Source organism: Anastrepha ludens, chromosome 4 (assembly GCF_028408465.1).
Source record: "Anastrepha ludens isolate Willacy chromosome 4, idAnaLude1.1, whole genome shotgun sequence".
NCBI lineage: Eukaryota > Metazoa > Arthropoda > Insecta > Diptera > Tephritidae > Anastrepha > Anastrepha ludens.
The window spans coordinates 122,116,286-122,139,741 of record NC_071500.1 but is presented as its reverse complement, the minus strand read 5'-3'; the positions used below and the strand labels follow the sequence as shown (position 1 = coordinate 122,139,741).

General features: G+C 39.2%; 2 protein-coding genes and 1 pseudogene across 2 annotated transcripts in view; 2 read left to right on the top strand and 1 right to left on the bottom strand.

The window, feature by feature from the left end:
- LOC128860935 (guanylate cyclase 32E) overlaps positions 1-398 on the bottom strand; it is a 192,551-nt gene extending 192,153 nt beyond the window's left edge. The window contains exon 1 of the mRNA XM_054098735.1: positions 137-398. The gene's annotated coding sequence lies outside the window, so the exon portion shown is untranslated. The remainder of the gene's footprint in view (positions 1-136) is intronic.
- Positions 399-2,673: 2,275 nt separating this feature from the next.
- On the top strand, positions 2,674-11,409 carry LOC128861992 (protein cycle). Its single transcript, XM_054100363.1, has 13 exons — positions 2,674-2,834; positions 2,913-3,111; positions 3,163-3,282; positions 3,357-3,464; positions 3,526-3,759; positions 3,843-3,911; positions 3,979-4,164; positions 6,141-6,206; positions 9,618-9,719; positions 9,796-9,929; positions 10,036-10,350; positions 10,456-10,882; positions 10,937-11,409. Exons 1-13 carry the CDS (start codon positions 2,750-2,752, stop codon positions 11,196-11,198), a joined length of 2,307 nt encoding a protein of 768 aa, XP_053956338.1. The 5' UTR covers positions 2,674-2,749; the 3' UTR covers positions 11,199-11,409.
- Positions 11,410-18,781: 7,372 nt separating this feature from the next.
- On the top strand, positions 18,782-22,096 carry LOC128861991 (glycosyltransferase-like domain-containing protein 1-like; annotated as a pseudogene).
- The last annotated feature ends 1,360 nt before the right edge of the window (positions 22,097-23,456 follow it).

Sequence of the window (23,456 nt, the reverse complement as noted above, 5' to 3'; positions counted from 1 at the left end):
CAAACAAAAACCCAAAAAAAAAAACATACTAAAACAAAACTCAAATGCAAAGAAAATTTTGTATTTAAATTCCATTTAATTTGTAAGCTATTCGCTCTTCTCCGCATTTTTACATTGCATTTACTTTAATGCATACTTCGTTTTTCGGCCTGTAGATTCTTGATTTTCTCTGCGTTTAATTCTTCCACTTTTATTAGAAGCGACAAAACTGTGTTTTTGTTGTTTTTGAAAATTGACGTTTTCGAATGTATTTCATTTTTTTAGTTTATACCGTGTTAACCGTTAACAATGCAGCGCCACGTCCAACACAACATGACAAAAAAATTTCCGAAAACAACCGTTAAACACAACGAACAACCGTAACCGACGAACGATAAAACGCAACTGAATGCGGCGACACTGACATGAATGCGAGTCCAATAACCAACAGCCTGTTCGTGGCTCATATCAACCCGCACATCGGCTCCCGACTCACGGCCTACAGTGCGTATGTGGACTTTGTGCGTCGACATGTGCAACTTTGGGGGAACATACCCCACCACCCACCACCACTCGATGACTTCCTATGCACGCTTTGGCATGTCTTGGCGCGCTTAATAGCCGGCAAAACAAGCAGCTCGGCACACATCGTACGGCGCACGCAATGACTTTGACTACAAATAACGTTCCCTTCGTCGCCGCCTACCTGACGTTGAAATTCGACGAAGCGTCGTTGTTGCGTTGCAAATTTCATTGATAAGTTTTCACGTTGTTTACGTTTTTGTTGGCATTTTTTGTTTATTAGATAGTAAAAAGCTTTGTGCGCGCGCAAGCAGTTTTCCGCTCAGCGATGTGTTATTTTGAAGTTGCACTCGTATAGAACGGAAGCTTTTAGGATACTCCAACTGGGTACCGGAAATTAAAAGTGGCAACTCGAAAGTTATTGGAAAAGGCGAATTTGATGTCACTAAATGAGTTTTAACTTCTTTGTAAAAATTCTAAAAATCAGCTCAAGTTAAGCTAGCAAGCCAAGTGCAGGTGCTCTAGAAACAAGTTTACACATATTTTTAAGAAGTGTTCATGTAAAAACACAATGCAGTGAAATTAATAGTGTCTAATAGTTTAATTTAATTTAATAATTTACTTTAACCACACCAAAGAACTTTCAATTAAATATATCCCACAAAAAATTCACTTTGTTTTTTTATAAAGGAGGATTTATACCATTTCTTTAAAATGTTAAAAAATATTCTCTAATTGTTTCTTTTAAAAAACTTCCAACGGCCGCATTCGTTTAAATATCAGTTGACAAACTTGGGTTAATTTTATAAATATATAAAAGAAGGCTTTAATTGCAAGTCTGGGCTATACAGAGGATGATCAATTTTTCGTACTTTTGATTGTCACGTTCTTGAGGTAGCAGCAAAAGAGCAAAAACAATAAGAGCAAAGTATTTTGTTTTCGCTTTTGTTCCCTATAATTTCATAATATATAAACAAAAATTGACAATTCAGGGGCCAAATACATAAAAAAAATTAAGCTACTGCTGGCGTTCATGGTCAAGTGTGACTAATCTGCGACTATTACACGAATTAAATCATTGTTCGATGAGATAAAATAACGAAAAATCTATAACTACAGAAACACAGATTTTTCTGCCCCTTTGCTTTTTTATATTTTTGCTCTCGCCTTTTGGTCATGTAGCGACTTCTCATATTTTGTATTGAAAAAATTTAAGTTTAAGTCAAGACCACTTTACAAGAGGACAGGTTCTAAGACCGAGAGCTGCACTTCTAATGGTCTCAATTCAATGTTGAAGGTTTAGAGAATTACCATAAATACACATTTTTAGGTACTTATGGCTTTAGGTTGAATAACTTCGTGAGAAATTTTGACTTAGCGTGGGTGTGGAGAAAGGGAAGGAATGAGTCTAGTAAATATTATAAAATAAATAAGAACTAAATATTAAAGGTTGAATCGTCCAGTAGTGTCTCATTCGCATTTCGAACCTCAATCCTGCTAAACCTGGGATTTTAATAAAACACTCAAAATTGAATTTAACAGCTTGGCTAAATTAAATTCCTGTTTTTTCGTTATTCTTTTTTTTTTTGCGTTGCTCCCTCATTTCGATATTTAATTTCACAATGATGCCACTCTCTATCAGTTTGAGTAATTATCAGAGGACAGGTTGTTGTTGTTGTAACAGGTTTGTAGTGTTAGTTAACACAAGTTTGTGAATAGCACAATCGATAGTGCAAACGACAAATACTGTAGACAAAAATAATAATTATCTAATCGTTGTTAGTTAGTAAATCGCACTAAAGGTTATTGGTATTGTTTCCCCTAACTTGAGATTAATACTTAAATAACAGTCAGAAGCATACACCGGCCTGTTTAAGGATCGTTTCATCTGATGCAATAGCATTATTTAAATACTTTGTCTTTGAGTCCATAAACACAGTATAAATGAATGAATCAAGAAAAGTGCAACTGACTTTCTTTACCATATACCAAAATAAATTTATTATGAATAAAATTAGCGGCATACTCAGTAATTCCTCAATGCGGAATACACCGAAAATCCCAATTCACGCAGCTGTGCAACTCTGCTTGAGAAAGGTAGAAAATACATAGCAAAACAAAAATGACAATCAACTGTCAACAGCTGACGAAAGGCAAGGAAAGGGTAATATATTTCTTAGTGATAAGATTAAAAACAAGAACAAACAAAAGAACTTCTCTTTTCAATTAAAGTTGTTTGTCCTGAAGCATGCTTGCGGACGTAGACGTATTCATATCCAACTACACCCTAGTAGATCCAGAAATATACCAATTATGGATAGAGGGCTTTTCCTGTAAGTTATATACTTACATATTAATATAAAAAGTTGTATGCGCTAATCATCAAATATTTTCAACTCTTCACATTGTAGCGAGTGAGGCCGTTTGTTACTTAAAGCAGAAGGGATTTGGTAGCATGTTTGGTGCACCAATTGATCTCATCGCTTCCGATGTGCTCGATCATTATCGCACCTATTCTCTCATAGAGCGATTGCTGCATGCACCGACAAAATTGTTGGAACAATCTTGCTTTCAGTTGGAGCCACAAACGCGTGATTTAATTATTGAAAAGTAAAGTAAATTTAAGCAAAAATATTTGCTACTGATTATCTGTTTTTGCAGGTATTACTCCATAGATGACGCAGTTGCGCGTGAAATTTTGGGGAAGAAATTGTCATCGCGCTATAGGAAAGACCTCGATGAAGTGTCGGAAAAGACTTGCGTCAAACTAAAGTCATGCAGGTTTGCGCCAATTGTTGGTTTTTTCGAAGCATAAAATTCTTATATTTTTCGTTTTTATTTTATTTTTTTCGCAGGCGTCAATTTGATAATGTTAAACGTATCTTTAAGGCAGTGGAAGAATTGCCTGGCAATATCACCAGTAATATTAAGCAATTATTTTCAGTTTCTGATGAATTGGCCAAGTTCGTAAAATGAGTCGACGAATAATTGTGTACAATTTCAGTTTTATTTATATTTTTGTAGAAAATATGCTTCAATAGTCTTCCTTGCTTGCCTGCGTTTTGAGACTTCTAAAAAGAAGCTACAGTATTTAACTTTTTCCGATTTGTTTGCTTGCTCACAAGCCATTATGGTATACTGGACCTACACCTATCAACACTCCGGACCTGAGTACTACGATACAGAAATGGACAAAGAGTTTCTGCTTGATTTGCGTGAGTTGCGTTGTTTGCTGGACAAGGAAAAAGAAATCAAACAGTAAGTGCCACTCAATAATTGAATCAACTGAATACTTTGAATGGAACGATTTATTAATATTTTAAATTCTTGTTTTTTTACAGTCTTGTTTGCCTGCGTCTAAAGCCAGTTTTATTGGAGCGCGCTTACTACGAACTGGACACAAACTTTCGGTAGGTGCTAGAATTTATTCTCGTTAAAACTACGCTGCTGACCTTTTGCACAATAAATCCATTGCAGCTCTTACTGGCGTGCATTTATCACTATAGCCTGCAATTTGCATCGTAATCGTGAGTTGCGGGACCTATTTTTGGACCTCTGTGAGAAATTGATAGAACCATGGCGGCAAAATGGTTGGAGCCGAGAGCAAGTTAATAAATTTTTGTCGGCCATAACGCAAAGTGTATTAGATTTGGAAATTTCGCGGTGAGTTAGAAACCATTGCAATGTCGTAAACATAAGGGGAAAACAACTAAATTATGGTGCAACGTATTAGTTGCTAATAAGAGTAGGTGTCTCATTTGAAATGCGATTTTGTTGCTAATGCGATATGCTTTCAGAATTGTTACCTTGCTTTCTTGCTTGTGTTTGAACTTTTTTCGGACAAGTTGGGTGCTTCCTAGTTCTACGCCTCCAGAATTTTTGTTCTTTAAAGATTTCAATCTCTCCATTGTTATTAGGGGAAAAACCTTGTTGTATAATATTTTATATATTTAATGTTTCACACACTCAATTCAACTGAACAACTTGTACCGCCTTGCACAAACTCTAATTTAAAACGGGCAGGAACTGTGGTGCCGGAGTGGGAGCATTTCTTAAACATAGGTAATGAATGCTTCATGCTGTTCCAACCACATTTGACAGATGCAAGCTTATAAAATGTAGTATATATTTATCCCTTCCGCCCACAGTGAAGCATAGGACCACAACAAAACTCTTAAATCTATGCTATTCAATGACATTCATTTTATTTCGTTCCAGTTCAATTCACTTAATATTACCTGCTCTAGTTGTTGTTTCCACGTGTGCGCTGGATGTCCCCTTCTGCCTGATCCCTGTGGGTTCCATTCAATGGCTTGTCGCGTAATATCTTGTGCAGGTTTTCGAAGCGTTTGGCCGATCCAATTTCATTTTCTTTTCATAATATTTGTTTTGATTCACGTCATTGACCACCTTATCTTTAGGCAACGATTGGAAAGGCATGCATTGTATTAGCCGTGGTGCAGCATGAATATTCTTAATTTAGTGTCACGCGACAGGAATGAGGAGCTTCAGTCCATAAATAGACGGGTGCTGTTTGTATTTATACGCGTCGATATTGCTTCGAGTTTTCTTGCGCACAAGAATGCAAATAATGCTTGGCGGATTCACGGAGACCCCATGTGGTGCCTATCTGATTAACAAGAGCCTGACCTAAGATGACGTCTAAGACAATGTTAGAGAGAATTGGAGAGAGCAGTCTTGTTTAACTCCAGATTTGACGCTTATTGGATCAGCTTTTTGGAATTTTCGATTATAACACCTTCCTTAATTTCGCCTGAAAGGTGCCCGTCTAACCAGGAGCGTTCGGTGGCGGGTTGAACGAGCTTAGCGCTTGTAATAGGGTCAACCTTTACTAGTTCTGGTGCGATTTTCACAATACCAGGCGCCTCATTGGCTTTCAGTCTTACCATTGCATCTTTTATTTCTTGTATGGAGGGGCGTTGTGTTCGGAAGTTATCGTTTTCTGCCTGTCTATCGCAATTGCATTGTAAATTTCTGCTTCCATCAGAGTTAGAGAGTAGTATTTTGTAAAATTTTTCTCAATCTTTAAGTAGTTCGTTAATTGAGGTGACGAGCGATCCATTCTTGTCTCGCATTTGCATGCAAGAAATAGACGGGCGGTTCGCTAGCTGCTTCACTGTTTTATAAAGCACCCTACTGCTGTGTGTCTCACTTGCAGCCTGAGCTTCTTTAGCAATGTTTTTGATTACTGTTCTTTTATCGCAATGCGCATTTCTTTAAACCATGGGATTTAGGAAGTTGTCCTTTCTCTGTGGGTCCAGCTTCGAGTTCTCGAGGAATGTGGTAGTTTATCTTTCTTAAATAAGACTCCATGTTTCGTCTAATATCCATTCTTTTCGGTTGGTTTTGATGTAACCAATGTGTTTGGTTGTTAGCTGCAGTTATGAATATGTTTTAATATTGATTGAAACAAGATTGCTTCTTTCAGCTGATTTCAGAGCATCAGTGAATAAAATGTAATGCCAATAAAGAAATGTTCGTAATGGCGATAGGAAATTAATCACTATTGGTGCATGATGTCTTAATAATTTAATTTAATTATATTTTATATAAATTATTGTTAATAAGATTTTTCACTTATTCTTTCTCAAACATTAAATTCGACACTTTTTTCGCAGTGACCAAGAGACACGCTGCCTTTGGGATCGTTATATGCAAGTCATAAGCATTTGTTTGGACAGGATGTGCCATATATAATTAAACCACTAAGCATGGATTTCGTGTTATTTAAAAATTTCGTTTTCAATATCTGTAAAATTTAGTAAAAAGTTCGTATGTAATAAAAAAAACTCTAAGTACATACATATATACGTAAATTGAGATACAAAAGTGCAATGTACGGCATTTAAAAAACAACTAAAAGCGCCGCATAGGTTTTTATAAATTTACATAAATTTTTTTTTTTTTTTAATTTTGGTACAAAGAAATGTAATACATATGCAAAGTTCCATTAGTTTTGTAGAAATGTGAATTTGTTTCAAAATTTATCAAATACGTATCGAATCATGTTCAAGGCTTTCGAACGCTGGGATATGGGTCACTTAATCGTATCCAATGTAAGAAGTAGCGCAAAGTTAATTAATGTTTTGGAATAACTTTTTTACTCAATAAAAAAATGATTGTGAGTGATGAAAAACTTTATTTTGACTTTTACGCGCTCCATTGCTTGTCTGCTTGCATACTGTCTAGTTCAAAAGTGTCAAATATACTTGACATATTATATAACGCCTTTTGTAAAAAATTATTAATTTTCCGGGAGGGTGAATAGTTTTGCGCAGCCTTGTTTTTTGCATCTTACGTGGATCGTCATACACTTAACTTTAAACTGATTCATTCATCCAGGATGCTCTTTTTCTCCCACGTCAAAACCGATCATAAGCATTAAATTTATTTAAAAGCTATTTGCGTTCACATATGGAGTGACTAGTAAAGATCCGGAAAAATTTATCTGCCCGTTCACATATGACAGATTAGCTGCAAAGTTGACAATCAGCTGTCAAGACTGTTTTGAAAGGTTTTTCTTAATAGAAATTGGTTTGGTGGAGTATTTTATTACTGAATTATTGTTGACGATGCGCCGGCCGTAGCCGAATGGGTTGGTGATTACCATTCGGAATTCACAGAGAGAAGGTTGGTTCGAATCTCGGTAAAACACCAAAATTAAGAAAAACCTTTTTCTAATAGCGGTCGCCCCTCGGCAGGTAATGGCAAACCTCCGAGTGTATTTCTGCCATGAAAAAGCTCCTCATCAAAATAATATATCTGCCGTTCGGAGTCGGCTTGAAACTGTAGGTCCCTCCATTTGTGGAACAACATCAAGTCGCACACCACAAATTAGGAGGAGGAGCTCGGCCAAACAACCAAAAGAGGGTGTGCGCACCAATTATATACATTAATATATTATATATAATATATTGTTGACGATGTGGAGAAACAGCAAAGAGAAGTACTAGTTAATTTAATTGCGCAATTTGCTGCTATATAATAGGTAGCTGTAGGAAATCCGTAAACGACGTCTACTGAGGTTGCAAAAAATAATGGCAGCAATACGCATGCGAAATTCGACATTACATTATAATAATAAACAATATCAGGCCAAAGTGTCTACGAACACACGCCTTTTTCTGCAATATGAATGCATAATTAATAATATCTAACAAAAGTTTTATTGGAATTGTATCTAGAAACCTCTTTTTCTTTGCCGTTTTATTTAGTTTTTACTTTTACGTTTCTCCTTACATTTGAAAAGCGTGGTTAAATTTCAAGGGCCGATGTTGAATGTGAACCACACCTAAACGTCAACGACACCGTTGGACTTCTTTCTTTGGGATTATTTGAAAGAAAAGGTGTACGTCGATAAGCCAGCAACAATTCAAGAGCTAAAGGATGAGGTAACTCGGCACATTAACGACATAGAACCTCAATTATGCCTCAGCGTCATCGAAAATTTGGACCATCGGATGGAGGTCTTCCATACGTAATTGAGCCATTACCCATATTATCATAAAAAAGAGAAATGGCAATAATTTCCTAAAAAAATTGTATTTTATTCAAAATCAACACCGGCCTTTGAATCTTAACCACCCTTTAGATAAGGAACTATTTGCATTTGGTGGTTTTTGGAGGTGTGCCGCCGAGGCCGCGGCGGCTATTCGGCCGATATTTTGTTCCATACGTAATTAAACAAAAAATTTTTATTTTATTCAAAATCAACACCGGCCCTTGAAACTTAACCACCCTTTAATAATAATAACCCAGAAACCACAGGGAGGGTTGTACAGCAAAAAGTATAGGTATTTATTTATAACATGAGATTATTTTTAAAACTCGGAATTCGAAATTTTGTATGGGCTTTTTAATTACGGACTGGGAGTTTAGCTCGGAAAAGTAGATAATCTATTTATTTGTAAACCTATTATAAGACAAGTTTTCATAATCATTCCAAATATCTTAACCACAATTTTTTATTTATTTTTTTAAATTTGAATTTGATTAATCAAGCAATACTTTTTATTTGGTTCGTATGACAACATTTTCACTTACAAAAAAATATGACGTTGGTAGAACTCTAATGAGCTGTTTTCGGGTTCCCAAATTTGTCATTGGACGTCCTTAGACCGATATTTTTAACAAGTTAAAGTTTCCTATTTGTGCAACCAATACTACAATAAAATTCCTTTTTTTGTATTCTTTGCAATAAATCACATTATTTCATTCACTTCTTTACTTAATATACTTTTTTTTTATTTTTATTTAATTTATTTATTTTTTTGACTTATTGTACCTATTTTGCAATATTTTTTTATATTGTATTTTAATTTGTGTTATTTAATTTTATGTAAATATTATTTTTCATATGAAATCTCTTATTTTTTTATGTTACTTAATTAAATTTAAATTTTTGTAAAATAACCAAGCAGAAACTTTGCGTCTCTCAGAGTTAAAATTGTGTGCTTCTAAAAGCTTTTCCCATTCACTCGCTTACTTAGCGGTGAACTAAACCATTTGCTCGTCAATCGCTTACTCCGGCCTGTGCAAGGCTTTCGTTCAATTTGCCGACTGGTTTGTCGGTTTGCTTGGTAGTAAACAAAGCAAAGGGGTGGAAGGCTTGTTTGTTATTCCATGCAGATGCATAGATACAATCGTCAGCAACGACCCCCGCTCTATGCCAAAAGCCCCCTTGATTTTGCAAAAATTTCCAACTGTCAAATGCAATTTTCCATTCCTTATAATGACTGAAGCTGTGCACTGTGCTGTGTTGAGCTAATTTTTGCAAATTCATTTCTAACAACAGTTAAAAAGGGAAAATGCAGCAATTTTTGTGATTCTCAAATAATAAAGAAGTTAATTTATTGGGAAAATTATACCAAAAGCGAAAGAATAGACATTTGTTCCGCCTACGAAGCAACGACGGTGCGCCACAAGTGGGTGCGACGTGTGGTATCACTGAAACATATGGAAGTGATTTTAGGTGCATCTTTATGAATGAAAAAACCGGACGAACTTCAATCGAAAACAAAATAGAAACTCAAAAAATTCTTGCGAAAATATAGCAAAACCTGTACACGGCAAGCAGATTTGCAGCTTTTGGTCTGATTTACATTTGAAATTACTGCTAGCGGCGCGGCCATGGAAGAGGTGGACGATGAGACATTCGATGATGCCAAGTCGACGCGCACATCCGATGAGAATCGCAAGTAAGTTTCAATAAAAAAAATAGTTATAAATGAAAAGTTTGTATTTCTTTCATTTATCTTATGTTTATTTGTGCAGGCAAAACCACAGTGAGATCGAGAAGCGTCGTCGTGATAAAATGAACACCTACATAAACGAGCTTTCATCCATGATTCCTATGTGCTATGCAATGCATCGGAAATTGGACAAACTGACTGTACTTAAATACACAGGTCAGTTATGTAGTTGTATTGAGGAAGGTTCACTTCATATTTCGTTCAACTGAAAGTGTCTTTGCTTGGCCTAGGCTGCCATTCACACATTTTTTCTGTTTTACAGTGCAACACTTGCGTGGCATTCGCGGCAGCGTGCATCCTTATAGTGGCGGTGATTATAAGCCATCTTTTCTCTCGGATCAGGAACTCAAAATGCTTATACTACAGGCATCTGAAGGATTTCTTTTCGTTGTGGACTGTGATCGAGGACGCATTCTATATGTTTCAGAGTCAGTGTCGCAAGTGTTGAACTGTTCGCAAATGGATTTACTCGGCCAGAGTTGGTTTGACATATTGCATCCAAAGGATGTGGCCAAAGTGAAGGAGCAGCTTTCCTCATTGGACCCCTGTCCGAGAGAACGTTTGATTGATGCTAAGAGTAAGTATGAAATGGGAAGATTTTGTGAAATAAAAGATTTTCTAAATCCTAAGGGAAAGGATCTATACAAAATACTCAGCTTAATCGTTACTTTTCGTATTCCAGCTATGTTACCCGTCAAATCGGACATTCCACAAAGTCTCTGCCGCCTCTGTCCGGGCGCACGACGTTCGTTCTTCTGCCGCATGAAACTCAAATCGAATAATAACCAAATAAAAGAGGAATCTGACACATCCTCCAGTTCACGCAGTTCCAACAAGCGAAAATCTAAGTTGAGTGTTGATCACAAATATCGCGTTATACAATGCACTGGTTATTTGAAGTCGTGGACACCTATCAAAAATGAAGACCAAGATAGCGAGAGTGAAGATAATCTGACAAATCATTCCAGTTTAGTGGCCATCGGGCGAATACCACCGAACGTATTGGAGTCGAATGTGCCACCGTCATTGGACAACCATCCCAATATAAAGCATGTGCTATTTATCTCAAGACATTCGGTAGACGGAAAATTCCTATTCATTGACCAGAGGTATGCAATTGATTTTTAATTAAATTTATTTTCATACTAAAGAATTTCCTTTAGAGCTACACTGGTCATAGGTTTTTTGCCGCAAGAAATGCTAGGCACCAGCTTTTACGACTACTTCCATCATGAAGATATTCCTGCATTGGCGGAGTCACATAAGATGGTCATACAAGCGCCAGAAAAGGTGACCACGCAAGTTTATCGCTTTCGCTGCAAGGACAATAGTTTTATACAGTTGCAAAGCGAATGGAAAGCCTTTAAAAACCCATGGACAACTGATATTGAGTATATAATTGCGAAAAATACAGTATTCCTTTGAACACTCACTCAGCAGCTTTGGTACACTATCGGGTGCATCTGTATGTAATTTAGAAGAAACAGCTCTTAAACTATTTTAAATGTACTAAATGTATTGATATCCTGAATATATACCTACATATATGAATTTTCATTTTAGAATTAAGTTTGTCGCATAAACTGTTAACATATTCCAATACAAGATGTTCAAAAATAAAACTTCATCTACTACACATTCTTTCGTGTATTTGAAAGACGAAACTTCAATCGTCTTATTTTCTGGATACGTAAAGCTTCCTATATATGATAATTAAACTTTTAAAGACCTTTGGAGTATGAATGAAAGAATGTTAAAAGTGTTAAATAGCTCGAAATCGTTCATTTTACCACTAGGCGAAGGTGAGCTCCTAAGCTTGAGTCTAGCGAGCGAACGCGATAGCATTTTTCTAATTACGACGGCAACTGATTCTATGTCGAGATCGCGTTAAAAGTCACTGATGGGTACATACCATGCGCTACCAGCGCACCGCAAGACTTTATCCTGGACAAAGGAGGTCAAGCTGTCCCTTAAGGTAAAAGTCGACGACACACCAACGGTAAATAACCCCAAAATATTGGGTGTAACCTTTGACAGCTTGCTCTCCTTCTCTGCGCACACAGCCGCAATTGTAAAGTCCAAAATCGCAACAAGGTCCTCAAATCGCTGGCCGGCAGCACTTGGGGCAAAGACAAACACCTGTTGCTTTCGACATTTAAGGCAATTGGTCGGCCGGTTCTGAACTATGCTGCGTCTGTCTGGTCGTCTGGAACTAGTGACACGCCGACATGTCAAAATACCGCCATTCGGACAGCGACCGGTTGCCTCCTGATGTCCCCCATTCAACACCTGCATAACGAGGCACAAATGCTCCCAGTAGTGGAGCACAACAAACTGCTCAGCAAGCAGTTCCTGCTTGGATGTTACCGCAGGTTTCACCCCTGCAGACACCTGCTTGAGCCTGAGCCGCCTCCCAGGCACGTTAGGAGACACCTACTACACTACACCGACGAGATCCAGGACAAAACAAACAGAGACCTACTGGACGGGACAGTATTTAGACAGTTAATAAACGACATCCACCGGGAGACCGTCACCACCTTCATGAACTCCGTCCTGTGAATGCCGTAATCGCAGTCCAACCACCACCTATTGCAGACTAAGAGCTCCAGCTTCCCCGTGAGACTCGTGTAACACTGGCACAACTACGTTCTGGATATTGTAGCAGGTTAAACTCCTACATATCCAGAATCGACCCCGACATTCCAAACACATGTCCGGCATGTGAAGGTACCCCGCACGACACTAACCACCTCTTCACATGCCCCCTAAAACCGACTCATCTAACACCCCTCTCCCTCTGGACCCAACCTGTCGAAGCAGCATGTTTCCTGGGCCTACCCCTAGATGAGCTAGACGAAGATGACCGGTGATATACCCTACACTGACAGGGCTAACATTACCATCAAAACAACAACAACAATAACTTTATCCTGGAACCTTGGATTTGAAGAGAAGTATTTCATTGTAAATGGATAAAGCGCATCCATTACCCATAACCCAATACTTGTGTCTGAATTTAATATCAAGTACTTATCTTTCCTTCTTTACGTGAGCACTCCATCTGAGTTTGGTGTCAAGAGTTATACCCAGTTATTTAGCAGTGTTATGATACGGATCTTGCACTCCATTTATATATAGTGGAAGATATCTGATTTTATTGTACGTGAAGTCAAAATGAAGGTATATGGTTTCATTTAATTTTATGTGTCAAGTAGCTGTCCATTGACACAATCTGTGTATTTCCAACTGACAAGATAGCTGTGTCGTCTCCAAACGTTGCTGTGACGCAGTTCCTATTGGTAGGCAAATCGCATGGAAAAATTAGGTAAAGGATGAGCTCCAAAACGCTACCCTGCGGTACACCACTTATAATTTCTTTCAGTTCAGAATACGTATCGTCGTAATTATTTCGCAAGAAGCGAGCAGATTAATAGGATTTTAAAATATTATTGTATAATATTGCGTTGGTAATGGCTCTTTTGTTTTGTTGCGAAGGCCACCGTGACATACGTTATAGAAAGCCTTGGATACATCTCGGAAGACAGCACAGCACATGACTGGATTGGAATGGTTACTGCATCCTGACCAGAAGAGGACTGGGCTAATCATCGACTTACACAGAGAGAGTATAAGAAAAAAGTACGAAAAGCCAAACTTGAATCCTATAGAAATTTCTGCAGTAACGTCGAAGAAATGAGGGAAACAGTGAGACTTTGTAAGGTCCTTCATCTAGACCGCTCAGTCAGGCTAGATTCCATTCGAAAACCTGATGGTTCATACACCATTTCCAAATCGGAAACGTTTAATGGTTTACTCGAAACCCATTTTCCGAATAGTAGAACTCTCTCTGAAGTAGAGAGTGGTATGAACAATAACGGTAGCAACGGTGGAGCCTCTAGGTACAGCTGGTATATTGCTAGTCGGATAGTGACAAAAGAATCGATAAGGTTTCCCTTGTCTTTCTTTGAGAACTTTAAGTCCCCTGGACCTGACGGAATATATCCAGCAATGCTTATAAAAGGAGGAGACAGGCTGATTGAGGCCCTGAAAAGGATATTCACAGCCAGTCTTGCACTTGGTTATATACCATCTCAATGGCGACGTGTAAGAGTAGTATTTTTTCCGAAACCAGGAAAAGACGACTATTCTTTAGCAAAAAGTTTTAGACCAATCAGTTTGACATCGTTCGTGTTGAAAAAACTAGAACGAGTGGTGGAGAAACATATTCGGGTGGGGGTATTGCCGAGAAGTCCACTTAGTAGAAATCAACACGCTTACCAGATTGGAAAATCATGTGAATCACCCTTACACGATCTTGTTAGCAAGAATGAAGCCGGGCTGGAAGCCGACGAATATACAATGGGCGTGTTCGTTGACATTGAAGGGGCTTTTGATAATGCCACTTTCGGCTCAATATGTTCTTCTGCCGAACGACACGAAGTTAATCAAACCATTGTAAAATGGATATATTACATGCTCTCGCTCTCTTAGAGGTTGTTAACCGCTGGCGAGAACAGTGACGAACTAATCACCGTAAGGGCCAAGCAAGGATGTCCCCAAGGGGGTGTTCTCTCTCCGCTGCTGTGGTGCTTGGTCGTAGATTCTCTACTAGCGGAGATGCAGGAACTCAGTTTTCATGTCCAAGCATATGCGGACGATGTCTGTGCGCTAATATCGGATAAAACCCTAAGGAGGCTTTGCACACAAGTGCAAAGGATTCTAGATAAAATCGATGACTGGTGCATGAGACAAGGTCTTTCCGTTAATCCGAACAAAATAACCATAGTCTTGTTCACGAGAAAACGGAAATTGGATGGACTTAGCCTTCCAACACTGAAAGGTATGACACTTGGCCTTTCCGATGAAGTTAGATATCTAGGAGTAATCTTGGATAAGAAGTTTACTTGGGAGACACATTTTTCACTGAAGGTGAATCGCGCATTGAGAATATTTCAGCAATCCCGCAGAGGCTCTGGTAAAACTTGGGGTCTGAAACGTGCTGTGGTCCTATGGATATACACAGCACTTATCAGACCAATCATCACTTACGCTTCTGTGGTCTGGGGGCGACGGAGCATGGTTAAGTCCACAATCCGGGAACTATACAGGCTGCAAAGAAGTGTATGTTTATGCATCACGGGTGCCATGAGTACAACATCTGGTGATACCCTAAATGCTATGCTTGATTTGCTCCCCCTGGATCTTAAGATACAACAGGAAGCAATAAAAGGAATGTGTAAACTCCATAAATATGGTTCCTGTCATGAAGGCAGAACTTCGGGACACAGAGAAATCTTTAAGTTGCTATCTGAGCAGTATCAACTGTTTTTGGCACCTAAAGACGATCTGATACCCACAGTTTCATTTGGGAGGAAATTTAATGTCAGCAATCCAGAATGCATTCAGGGAGGTTTGACGGATATTTTCTCTACCGATGGGTCCAAGAATGAAATAGAGTCTGGAGCCGGATGGTACTTAAACAATAGTAATAAGTATTACTATTCTATTGGGGAAATGGCAACTGTTTTCCAAACCGAAGTTTTTGCCATCTTGAAAGCAGCCGAATGGATAATCGAAAAGAGATGGAGCGGGAAACAGATTGGAGTTTTCAGTGACAGTCAGGCTGCACTAAAGGCCCTGGAGAACGCGAAGCAAACCTCAAAGATTGTTCAAGAGTTAATTCTGCCGCAAGACAAAACAGGGTGATACTTATATGGGTTCCAGGACAGCCCGGTGTTCAAGGACACGAAATTGCCGATGAATTGGCCAACCGTGGATCAGCGGTTCCCCCACAAGGGCCAGAGCCAATAATCGGAATCAGTTCCGCAGGAATCTTGAATTGGATCAGCAATTATGTAGGCAATCTACATAAGGAGCGATGGTCCGGTCTAAACGCTGCAGTGTTTTGCGACAAGTCCGAACAGAAAACTGTCAAACTTTCTACTAAATCTTGGAAGCAAAACGTTCGGTTGATGGTCGGTATCATTACAGAACACAACCCATGGGGTCATGATATGACCACCATTGGAATCATCGAGGACCCAGTGTGCCTGTCGTGCTTGGAGGAGACGGATAGCACTGAGCACTTCCTCTGTGAGTGTCCTGCCTTTGCTAGAGCACGGCTACGAGTTTTGGGTTCTGATGTCGTGAGAATGAGTAATATTCGTTCTCTAAAACTGGAGGTTATTTACAGATTTGCCAAAGAATCTGGAAAATTCTCACAGGACTAACTATCTCTATCTCTGTCTCTATTCTTTCCTATCTCTTTCTCTGATACTTTTCTCCTTCCCTCCTTGACTATCTACCCTCTTTCCAGAGCTTTAAATACACTGGGCTTTTTAGCCTGAGTGTTTTAGGAGCCCCCAAATCTCCTGGTGCTCCTTGGCTCGACCTTTTCAAATTTCAATTTCAAACATCCTGCCTCCCAATCATAGGTGGGCACACTGCATTATAAATTTACTGCATTACAAAAAGCAGTAATCAGTAAAATATTACTGATAATGAAGTTTAATTTGCATTACCAGTAAACTTTTACTGATTACTGAAAAAAATTTGCAGTAAAAATATTTTTTTACTGATTACTGAAAAAAATTGCAGTAAAAATATTTTTTTACTGATTACTGAAAAAAATTTGCAGTAAAAATATTTTTTTACTGATTACTGAAAAAAATTTGCAGTAAAAATATTTTTTTACTGATTACTGAAAAAAATTGCAGTAAAAATATTTTTTTACTGATTACTGAAAAAAATTGCAGTAAAAATATTTTTTTACTGATTACTGAAAAAAATTGCAGTAAAAATATTTTTTTACTGATTACTGAAAAAAATTGCAGTAAAAATATTTTTTTACTGATTACTGAAAAAATTGCAGTAAAATTACTGATAATATAATTTGATTTGCATTATCAGTATAATACTTACTATTTATGGGAAGTCAAAATGTAATACACTCTCATCACGAAATCCAATCATTTATGTACTCAATAATTCTTTCTTTTTTTTGGTTTCTCTTATTTTCCTAAATAACAAAATAATAACCCCATAACTGTAACTGTCGTACAATCCAAACAAAAGAATTGGATGAAGATGCAAAGAAAAAAACATTCCAATAAATATTTATTCGATTTACAGAATCGATTAACCTACGTTTTTTCGTTTGTCAAATCAAGTTTACTTCAATATAATAATAAGTACACTTTAAATGCGAATTTAATAACTCCATGCATAACAAGGTTGAACTCGCTTTATGATTCCGTAAATAAGTTACTAGACACAAAACCAATTTAGCGGAATTGTGTTTCCGTTTAAAAATTCCTACCATTCTCAGTGGTGAGCTTGAGTACTTAGAGGAATACGTAAAGCTTATGAGACCTATTGCAGAAGCAATCGACTTCCTTCAGGGGGAAAAGACCATGTATTTTGGTTATTTCATACCCACTATAGTGTCCTTAAGAATAAAAATGCGTCGTTTGGAGCCTAAAAGTTTTAAGTATTTAACCGAAAGTAGCAAAAAAATGCATGAAGCTTTGCCTAAAAGATTTGGAAAGTACGCTTGGGATGCTGTTATTGCCGCTATTTCTGTCCCTGACATTAAGAGCTCTTTTAGAAACAGCTAAAACGCAAACAGAAGAGGAAGTTAAAAAAATGTTCAACACTTGTGTGGTCAAGTATGGAAAAGTAGCCTGTGCCAAAACTCGTATTCTACCTCAACCACCTCAAAAAACATTGTTTGACTTCGAGGATGAAAGTAATGGTAAACTTTTTACACTTGGTTTTCAATTAAATATTTGTTTTATGCATATATTTACTTGAATAGATATTAGCATACAATGTGGTTCCACTGACTCGGAAAATTATCTTCAAGAAACGCTCTTATACCTGGCCGAACGAGAAGAAACAACAAGTTGCCTAAATAAATATCAGGCTATTAAAAACGTATTTTTAAAATATAATACCCCATTACCGTCATCTGCACCTGTAGAACGGTTGTTTTCATTCGCTGGAATTTTAAATCGGTCCAGAAGGCAAAAACTCAGCGATGCAAATTTTGAAATGCTTGTGTTAAGAAAGGCTAATAGCTAATAGCAAATCAAATTATATTAACAGTACTCTTACGGCAATTTTTTTTAGTAATCAGTAAAAAAATATTTTTACTGCAATTTTTTTCAGTAATCAGTAAAAAAATATTTTTACTGCAAATTTTTTTCAGTAATCAGTAAAAAAATATTTTTACTGCAATTTTTTTCAGTAATCAGTAAAAAAATATTTTTACTGCAAATTTTTTTCAGTAATCAGTAAAAAAATATTTTTACTGCAATTTTTTTCAGTAATCAGTAAAAAAATATTTTTACTGCAAATTTTTTTCAGTAATCAGTAAAAGTTTACTGGTAATGAAAATTAAATTGCAATATCAGTAAAATATTATATTTACTGCATTTTTACTGTTACTGCAAAGTTCCCACCTATGCTCCCAATGCGAAATAGCGCGTGCACATCGGACTGGTTTGCAGTTGGGAGTATCAAACTGTAATTTAGTGTTCCACTTCACCGTTGTCTGGCCACATCACTGAGTAACTGTTGGCTTACTGTGCTAGTGGGAGCTACGGTGCGCTGGATTTTCTTTCCACCACACTCACAATCAAAATTAATAAGATTTAGCTTTAACCTGAACCGATGTAATGATTTCATGAAGTTAAATAAGAATAATTTTAGAATCATCACAGAAACTCCAACGGGGTATTGTAGATTAAACTATTATCTTATTAACCTGGGAAAAAACTCTAACGAGTTCTGTAGTGAGGAAGACGAAATCGAAAAACATGTGCTGACATCGTGTCCAGTACTAATCCATAAGCGGGACAAACACCTGGCCAAACATATTTTACCAGTTTTGAAGAACATAGAACGAGTAATTGAAATTTCTTTTTCCGGCTCTGAGGGCATACAGCGACAGTACTGAACTCACATGCTGCTCTGAGTTATGATATTCGACTCTGCAAGTTGTCATGTTAAAACCGTCGATATTGCTCATAGAATCGTTTTATAGAGGTAGCCACCAGTAGTTGATAGATACCATTATTGAATGTTTAAACAGATGTGGCCATGAAATATTTAGTCTCCCGGCAAAAAAATGGCTCTGGCGTGCGCATCTTCGTCAGGCTCATGTAAAGGTTGGCCCAGGAAACATGCTGTTTCGACAGGTTAGGTCCAGAGGGAGAGAGGTGTTAGATGAGTGGGTTTTAAAGGGCATGTGAAAAGGTGGTTAGTGTCGTGCGGGGTGCACGGGCATAAGTTTGGTATGTTGGGGTCGATTTTGGATAAGTAGGAGATTAACCTGCTACAATATCCAGAACGTAATTGTGCCAGTGCTACACGGGTTTCACGGGGAAGCTGGAGCTCTTCATCTGCAATGGTTGGTGGATGGACTCCGATTACGGTATTCACTGGACGGGAGCTTATGATGGTAGCAACAGTCTCCCGGAGAATGTTGTTAAATGTCTGTCTAAATAACGCCCGGTCCAGTAGGTCTCTGCTTGTTTTGTCCTGGATCTCGTCGGTGTAGTGTAGTAGGTGTCTCCTGACGTGCCTGGGAGGCGGCTCTGTCTCAAGCAGGTGTCTGCAAGGGTGAAACCTACGGTAGAACCCCAACAGGAACTGCTTGCTGAGTAATTTGTTGTGCTCCTTGACAGGTGGCATATTGTCCTCGTTGTGAACGTGTTGTATTGGAGACGTCAGGAGGCAGCCCGTCGCTGTCCGAATAGTAGTGTTTTGACATGTTTGGAGCCTTATCCATTGCGTGTCACTAGTTCCAGGCGACCAGACAGACGCAGAATAGTTTAAAACTGGCCGGCCAATTGCCTTAAATGCTGCCGGCAAGCGATTTTAGGACCTTTTCGCGATTTTAAACTTTAGTGGCAATTGCGGTTTTGTGCACAGAGAAGGAGAGCAAACTGTCGAAGGTTACACCCAAAATTTTGGGAATGTTTACCGTCGGAATTAGTGTGTCATCGACTTTTACCTTAGGAGTTTGTGGTAAAGAGGGTCGCCATGGTCTTAGTGGAGGAAAGTTGGAGATCCTCGCAGTGAAAAATCGAGAAAGGTCATCGAGAGGTAGTTGTTCACTTTGAAACACAGGCCATCCGACGCCATTATCGTGCAGTCGTCAGCGTATGTGACCAGGGAGACTCGCTCTGGTGGCTGGGGGAGTTTAGAGATGCAGAAGTTGAACAGCAACGGTGAAAGAACACCACCCTGCGGAGCCCTTGCTTAATCTTCCTCTGTTTAGATGTGGAAGGCTACTAGGACAGTATTCTCGCAGGGGCGGTTTGAATCCCAAAGATCGTGATGCGCATTAAAGTCACCTACGACCAATCGGTTTTCACCTCTGATGAGCGCACCTATATCAGGATGGTATCTTGCCGGGCAGCAGGGGACAGGCGGTATGTAAATATTATATATTTCGAGCTCGGCATCGCCTGACCGGACAGCTATGCCTTGACATTCTAAGGTGCTGTCCCTGCGGTCGATGCCTTCGTCAATGAAACGAAACTGCACTGTGTGGTGGACCATGAATGCTAGGCCATCACCATTGTCTCGCTCGCGATAATGTCTGTGCACGTTAAAGCCATCCCTGGTGATCAGGGAGGACCTAGCGTGCAGCTTGGTTTCTTGGACCGCAGCTATTGGGATACTGTGTTGGCTCATAAATTCAACTACCTCGTCGACCTTACTCGTGAGTCCGTTGAAGTTGTATTGTAGAAGCTTAAAGCTTCTAGGCAAGGCTGTTGTAACACGGGGGGTGAGGGACGCGTGTGGTTGCCTACGTTATACCTGCTGTGCATTCCGCTGTAGTTGCTTCGGCCTGATGGTGGTGGATGGCCGCGCCACGGGGGGCGGGTGCGGGTGCAGAGCTCTACAGCAGGGGGCAACGTAGTCAGTTGTCTACTCACGAATGGTACGCAGCCCGGACCATCTCTGAAAGTGACACCAGCTATTGCAAAAATTGCATTTGACTGATGCCAGGTTTCGAGGTATTCTGGTTTGACACACGGAGCAGACTGTGCGGGGGACCAAGAGCTGCTGGTTTGTCCCCGCACTGGGGTTGGAGCTGGAGGGAAGAGGATCGGGTATGTTGGGGGAGTTGTGTTGCTCCGATAGGCTCCCTTCCGGGGAGGAATGGGTTGTGGTGACGGTTGGAGGTGCCGGCCTATCAGGAAGTAGCCGTTAAGGCAACAGACGCCTGCTGGCGGGAGAAACACGTGGACACATACCGTGGGGACCACTCCCTATGAGACTTAAGGCCTGCACAGGTCTTAAGGTGGCTCCACCCGTTGCACTTGTTTCACTTAACAGAGGTCGAGTACGGGTGGAGCTGTTTATGGCATACACAGCAAAAGAATACTTCTGGCCCAGGGTTGGATTCGATACCAGCCCTGAGGAGAAGTGACGCAAGGGGTAGGATGATAGACTGTTCACTAGACAGGGTTAGTTTACTGGGGCGGCAGCCCTTGGTCGGGAAAAACTCGAGTCATTCCGGTAACGTAGAACCGTCTGCCATGGGAATCATGCCAGTGGATCAGGAATAAAAAGTGTTGTTTGCCAGTTCGGTGCTGAATTCGTTGCTGAATGCGTGAGGTAAAGCAACGCAATTGCCAATATGGTTCGAATCAAATACTTACTTGCCTTGCAGCCGGCAACATAACCTTCAACTCCAATTTCAATCGCACTTCCTTCACACCATTCTTCAATATACAACCCAATTTCAAATTGAAGCATATACCCGAGAAAATTGAAAGATATACTCTCCTCCTATTTGTGGTGTGCGTTTTGAGCGTTGTTTCACAAATGGAGGGACCTACAGTTTTAAGCCGACTCTGAGCGGCAAATATTTTTTTTATGAAGAGCTTTTACGTGGCAGAAATACACTGGGAGGTTTCCATTGCCTTCCGAGGAGTGGCCGCTATTAGAAAAAAACTTTTACTTCCTTTTGATGTTTCACGGAGACTCGAACCTAAGCTCTCCGAATTCCAAATAGTAGTCACGCACCAACCCTTTCGGCTACGGCGGCCAATCCTTCCATGTCTTCCCTAATAAACGACTGATGATTTACGGCGTGGAGCCATCTCTAACTGCGTGCATGTGTGATAAAGACTGTTTGCATTTAATTTGGCCACATCGCTGGGCGCTCAACAAAAATACATAATTATTAGAATTATTATATAACTATTATTGTATAATTATTGCTGTTGGAACTTAACAAGCGACAAGTGGACTTAAAAGTGACCATTATGGTCACCTCGAAGGTTGTCGTCTTGTTGTGACGAGGGTTCTCAGTAAGTGCAATGACCCCGAAAGCGATGCCGGCGATAGTGTAACTACCGGCAGGGCATCCCTAGTCGGTAAGGTTGAGAGTGAGCAGTACTACATTTCGTAGCAAAGGGGACGGAGACAACGTTTTATTATTCGAGGAGTTAGTGATAGTGAACCCATCCAGAGGTTGCTCTTTTTCAGATGCTGTAGATATACCTGCCTGATCTCTTAGCATATCAGGTTAGTAGCTCACTACGTTCGTCACTTACAGTATTATACTATTCAATATGAAGTTAAATTTCCCAATCACAAGCAGTTAAAGAAGAGAAAAGAGGTCTCTTAAATCAGTGGTTCGTTAAGACAACCTACATCTATCTATGTACATATGTAAATACATACAATGCGACCCCATTTCACTAAACAAGAATCACAGATAGTAATCTTTACGGTTTGAATAAGCAGGTACCCATTCCTCCATCTAAAATAGTGTGGAGGTCGACCACAGAAACTTTTGCTCCCACGACAGTCGGTTCTACGTTATCGGAACGACCCGAATTTATATCCGGCAAAGGACAACAACTATAAAAGCTCTGGCCATTAAATCACAGATATCGGATTTGGTCACACCTTCGACTTTTCTCCGACGAATATGTGCGGTACTCATTATCGTTCTGTTATTCATAAATGGTTTAAAAATAGGCATTGGAAAAAAATCTGATTCAGTAGATTTCATTAAAAGAAGTCTTCTACTACAGTGTTTTTCAAGCTTTTTGGCATAGGTAGGCCTCGCTTCTTCAAAACACGTCTCTCTCGGAGGTGCAAATGGGTGTGCGAAGAAATATCTAGCACAGGACTTGGAGAATCATATCAATGATCAGTTGGGTACCCCGTTTTCACAAGCTGAGGAGAAGACTTCACTCAATTACCAACAGAAAGTGGAATAATCGGAATGCCTGCGAAACGCTTTTTGTTATTCGCATGCGCATGAATCTGAACTAAATGGACTTAGACAAGACGATTAGGTTTTAGTGTTCACTTACTTAGTTTGCTTTCTAGTCAAATACCCTCGTAATGGTTGGTGAGAAATTTAGATATTTATATTAACGCAATTGTTGTCTCAATTGCTATTGTTATTGTTATTATTGTCTTTTCTTGACCTCACTTGCCTACTAAGCCTACCTTTGGCTATGCCCAAGACATTGCTTATCCATTCTGATACCTACCCAAAACCAGAAGCCACTTCATATCTATTCTTCAAATACTTAATGCACATTACGTATGGTATTCTAAACACAATGTCATAATACATAGATAATCACAACAACAATTACGCCAAAACTTAAACAGCGTATGCGGAGTGTGCCGTCGTGT

Excerpts from the sequence above, each read along its gene's own strand:
- LOC128861992 (XM_054100363.1), top strand. The coding sequence starts at position 2,750 with ATGCTTGCGGACGTAGACGTATTCATATCCAACTACACCCTAGTAGAT. Across the intron at positions 3,283-3,356 it reads GTCAAACTAAAGTCATGCAG|GCGTCAATTTGATAATGTTA; the intron begins GTTTGCGCCAAT and ends TTTTTTTCGCAG. Across the intron at positions 3,912-3,978 it reads GAACTGGACACAAACTTTCG|CTCTTACTGGCGTGCATTTA; the intron begins GTAGGTGCTAGA and ends AATCCATTGCAG.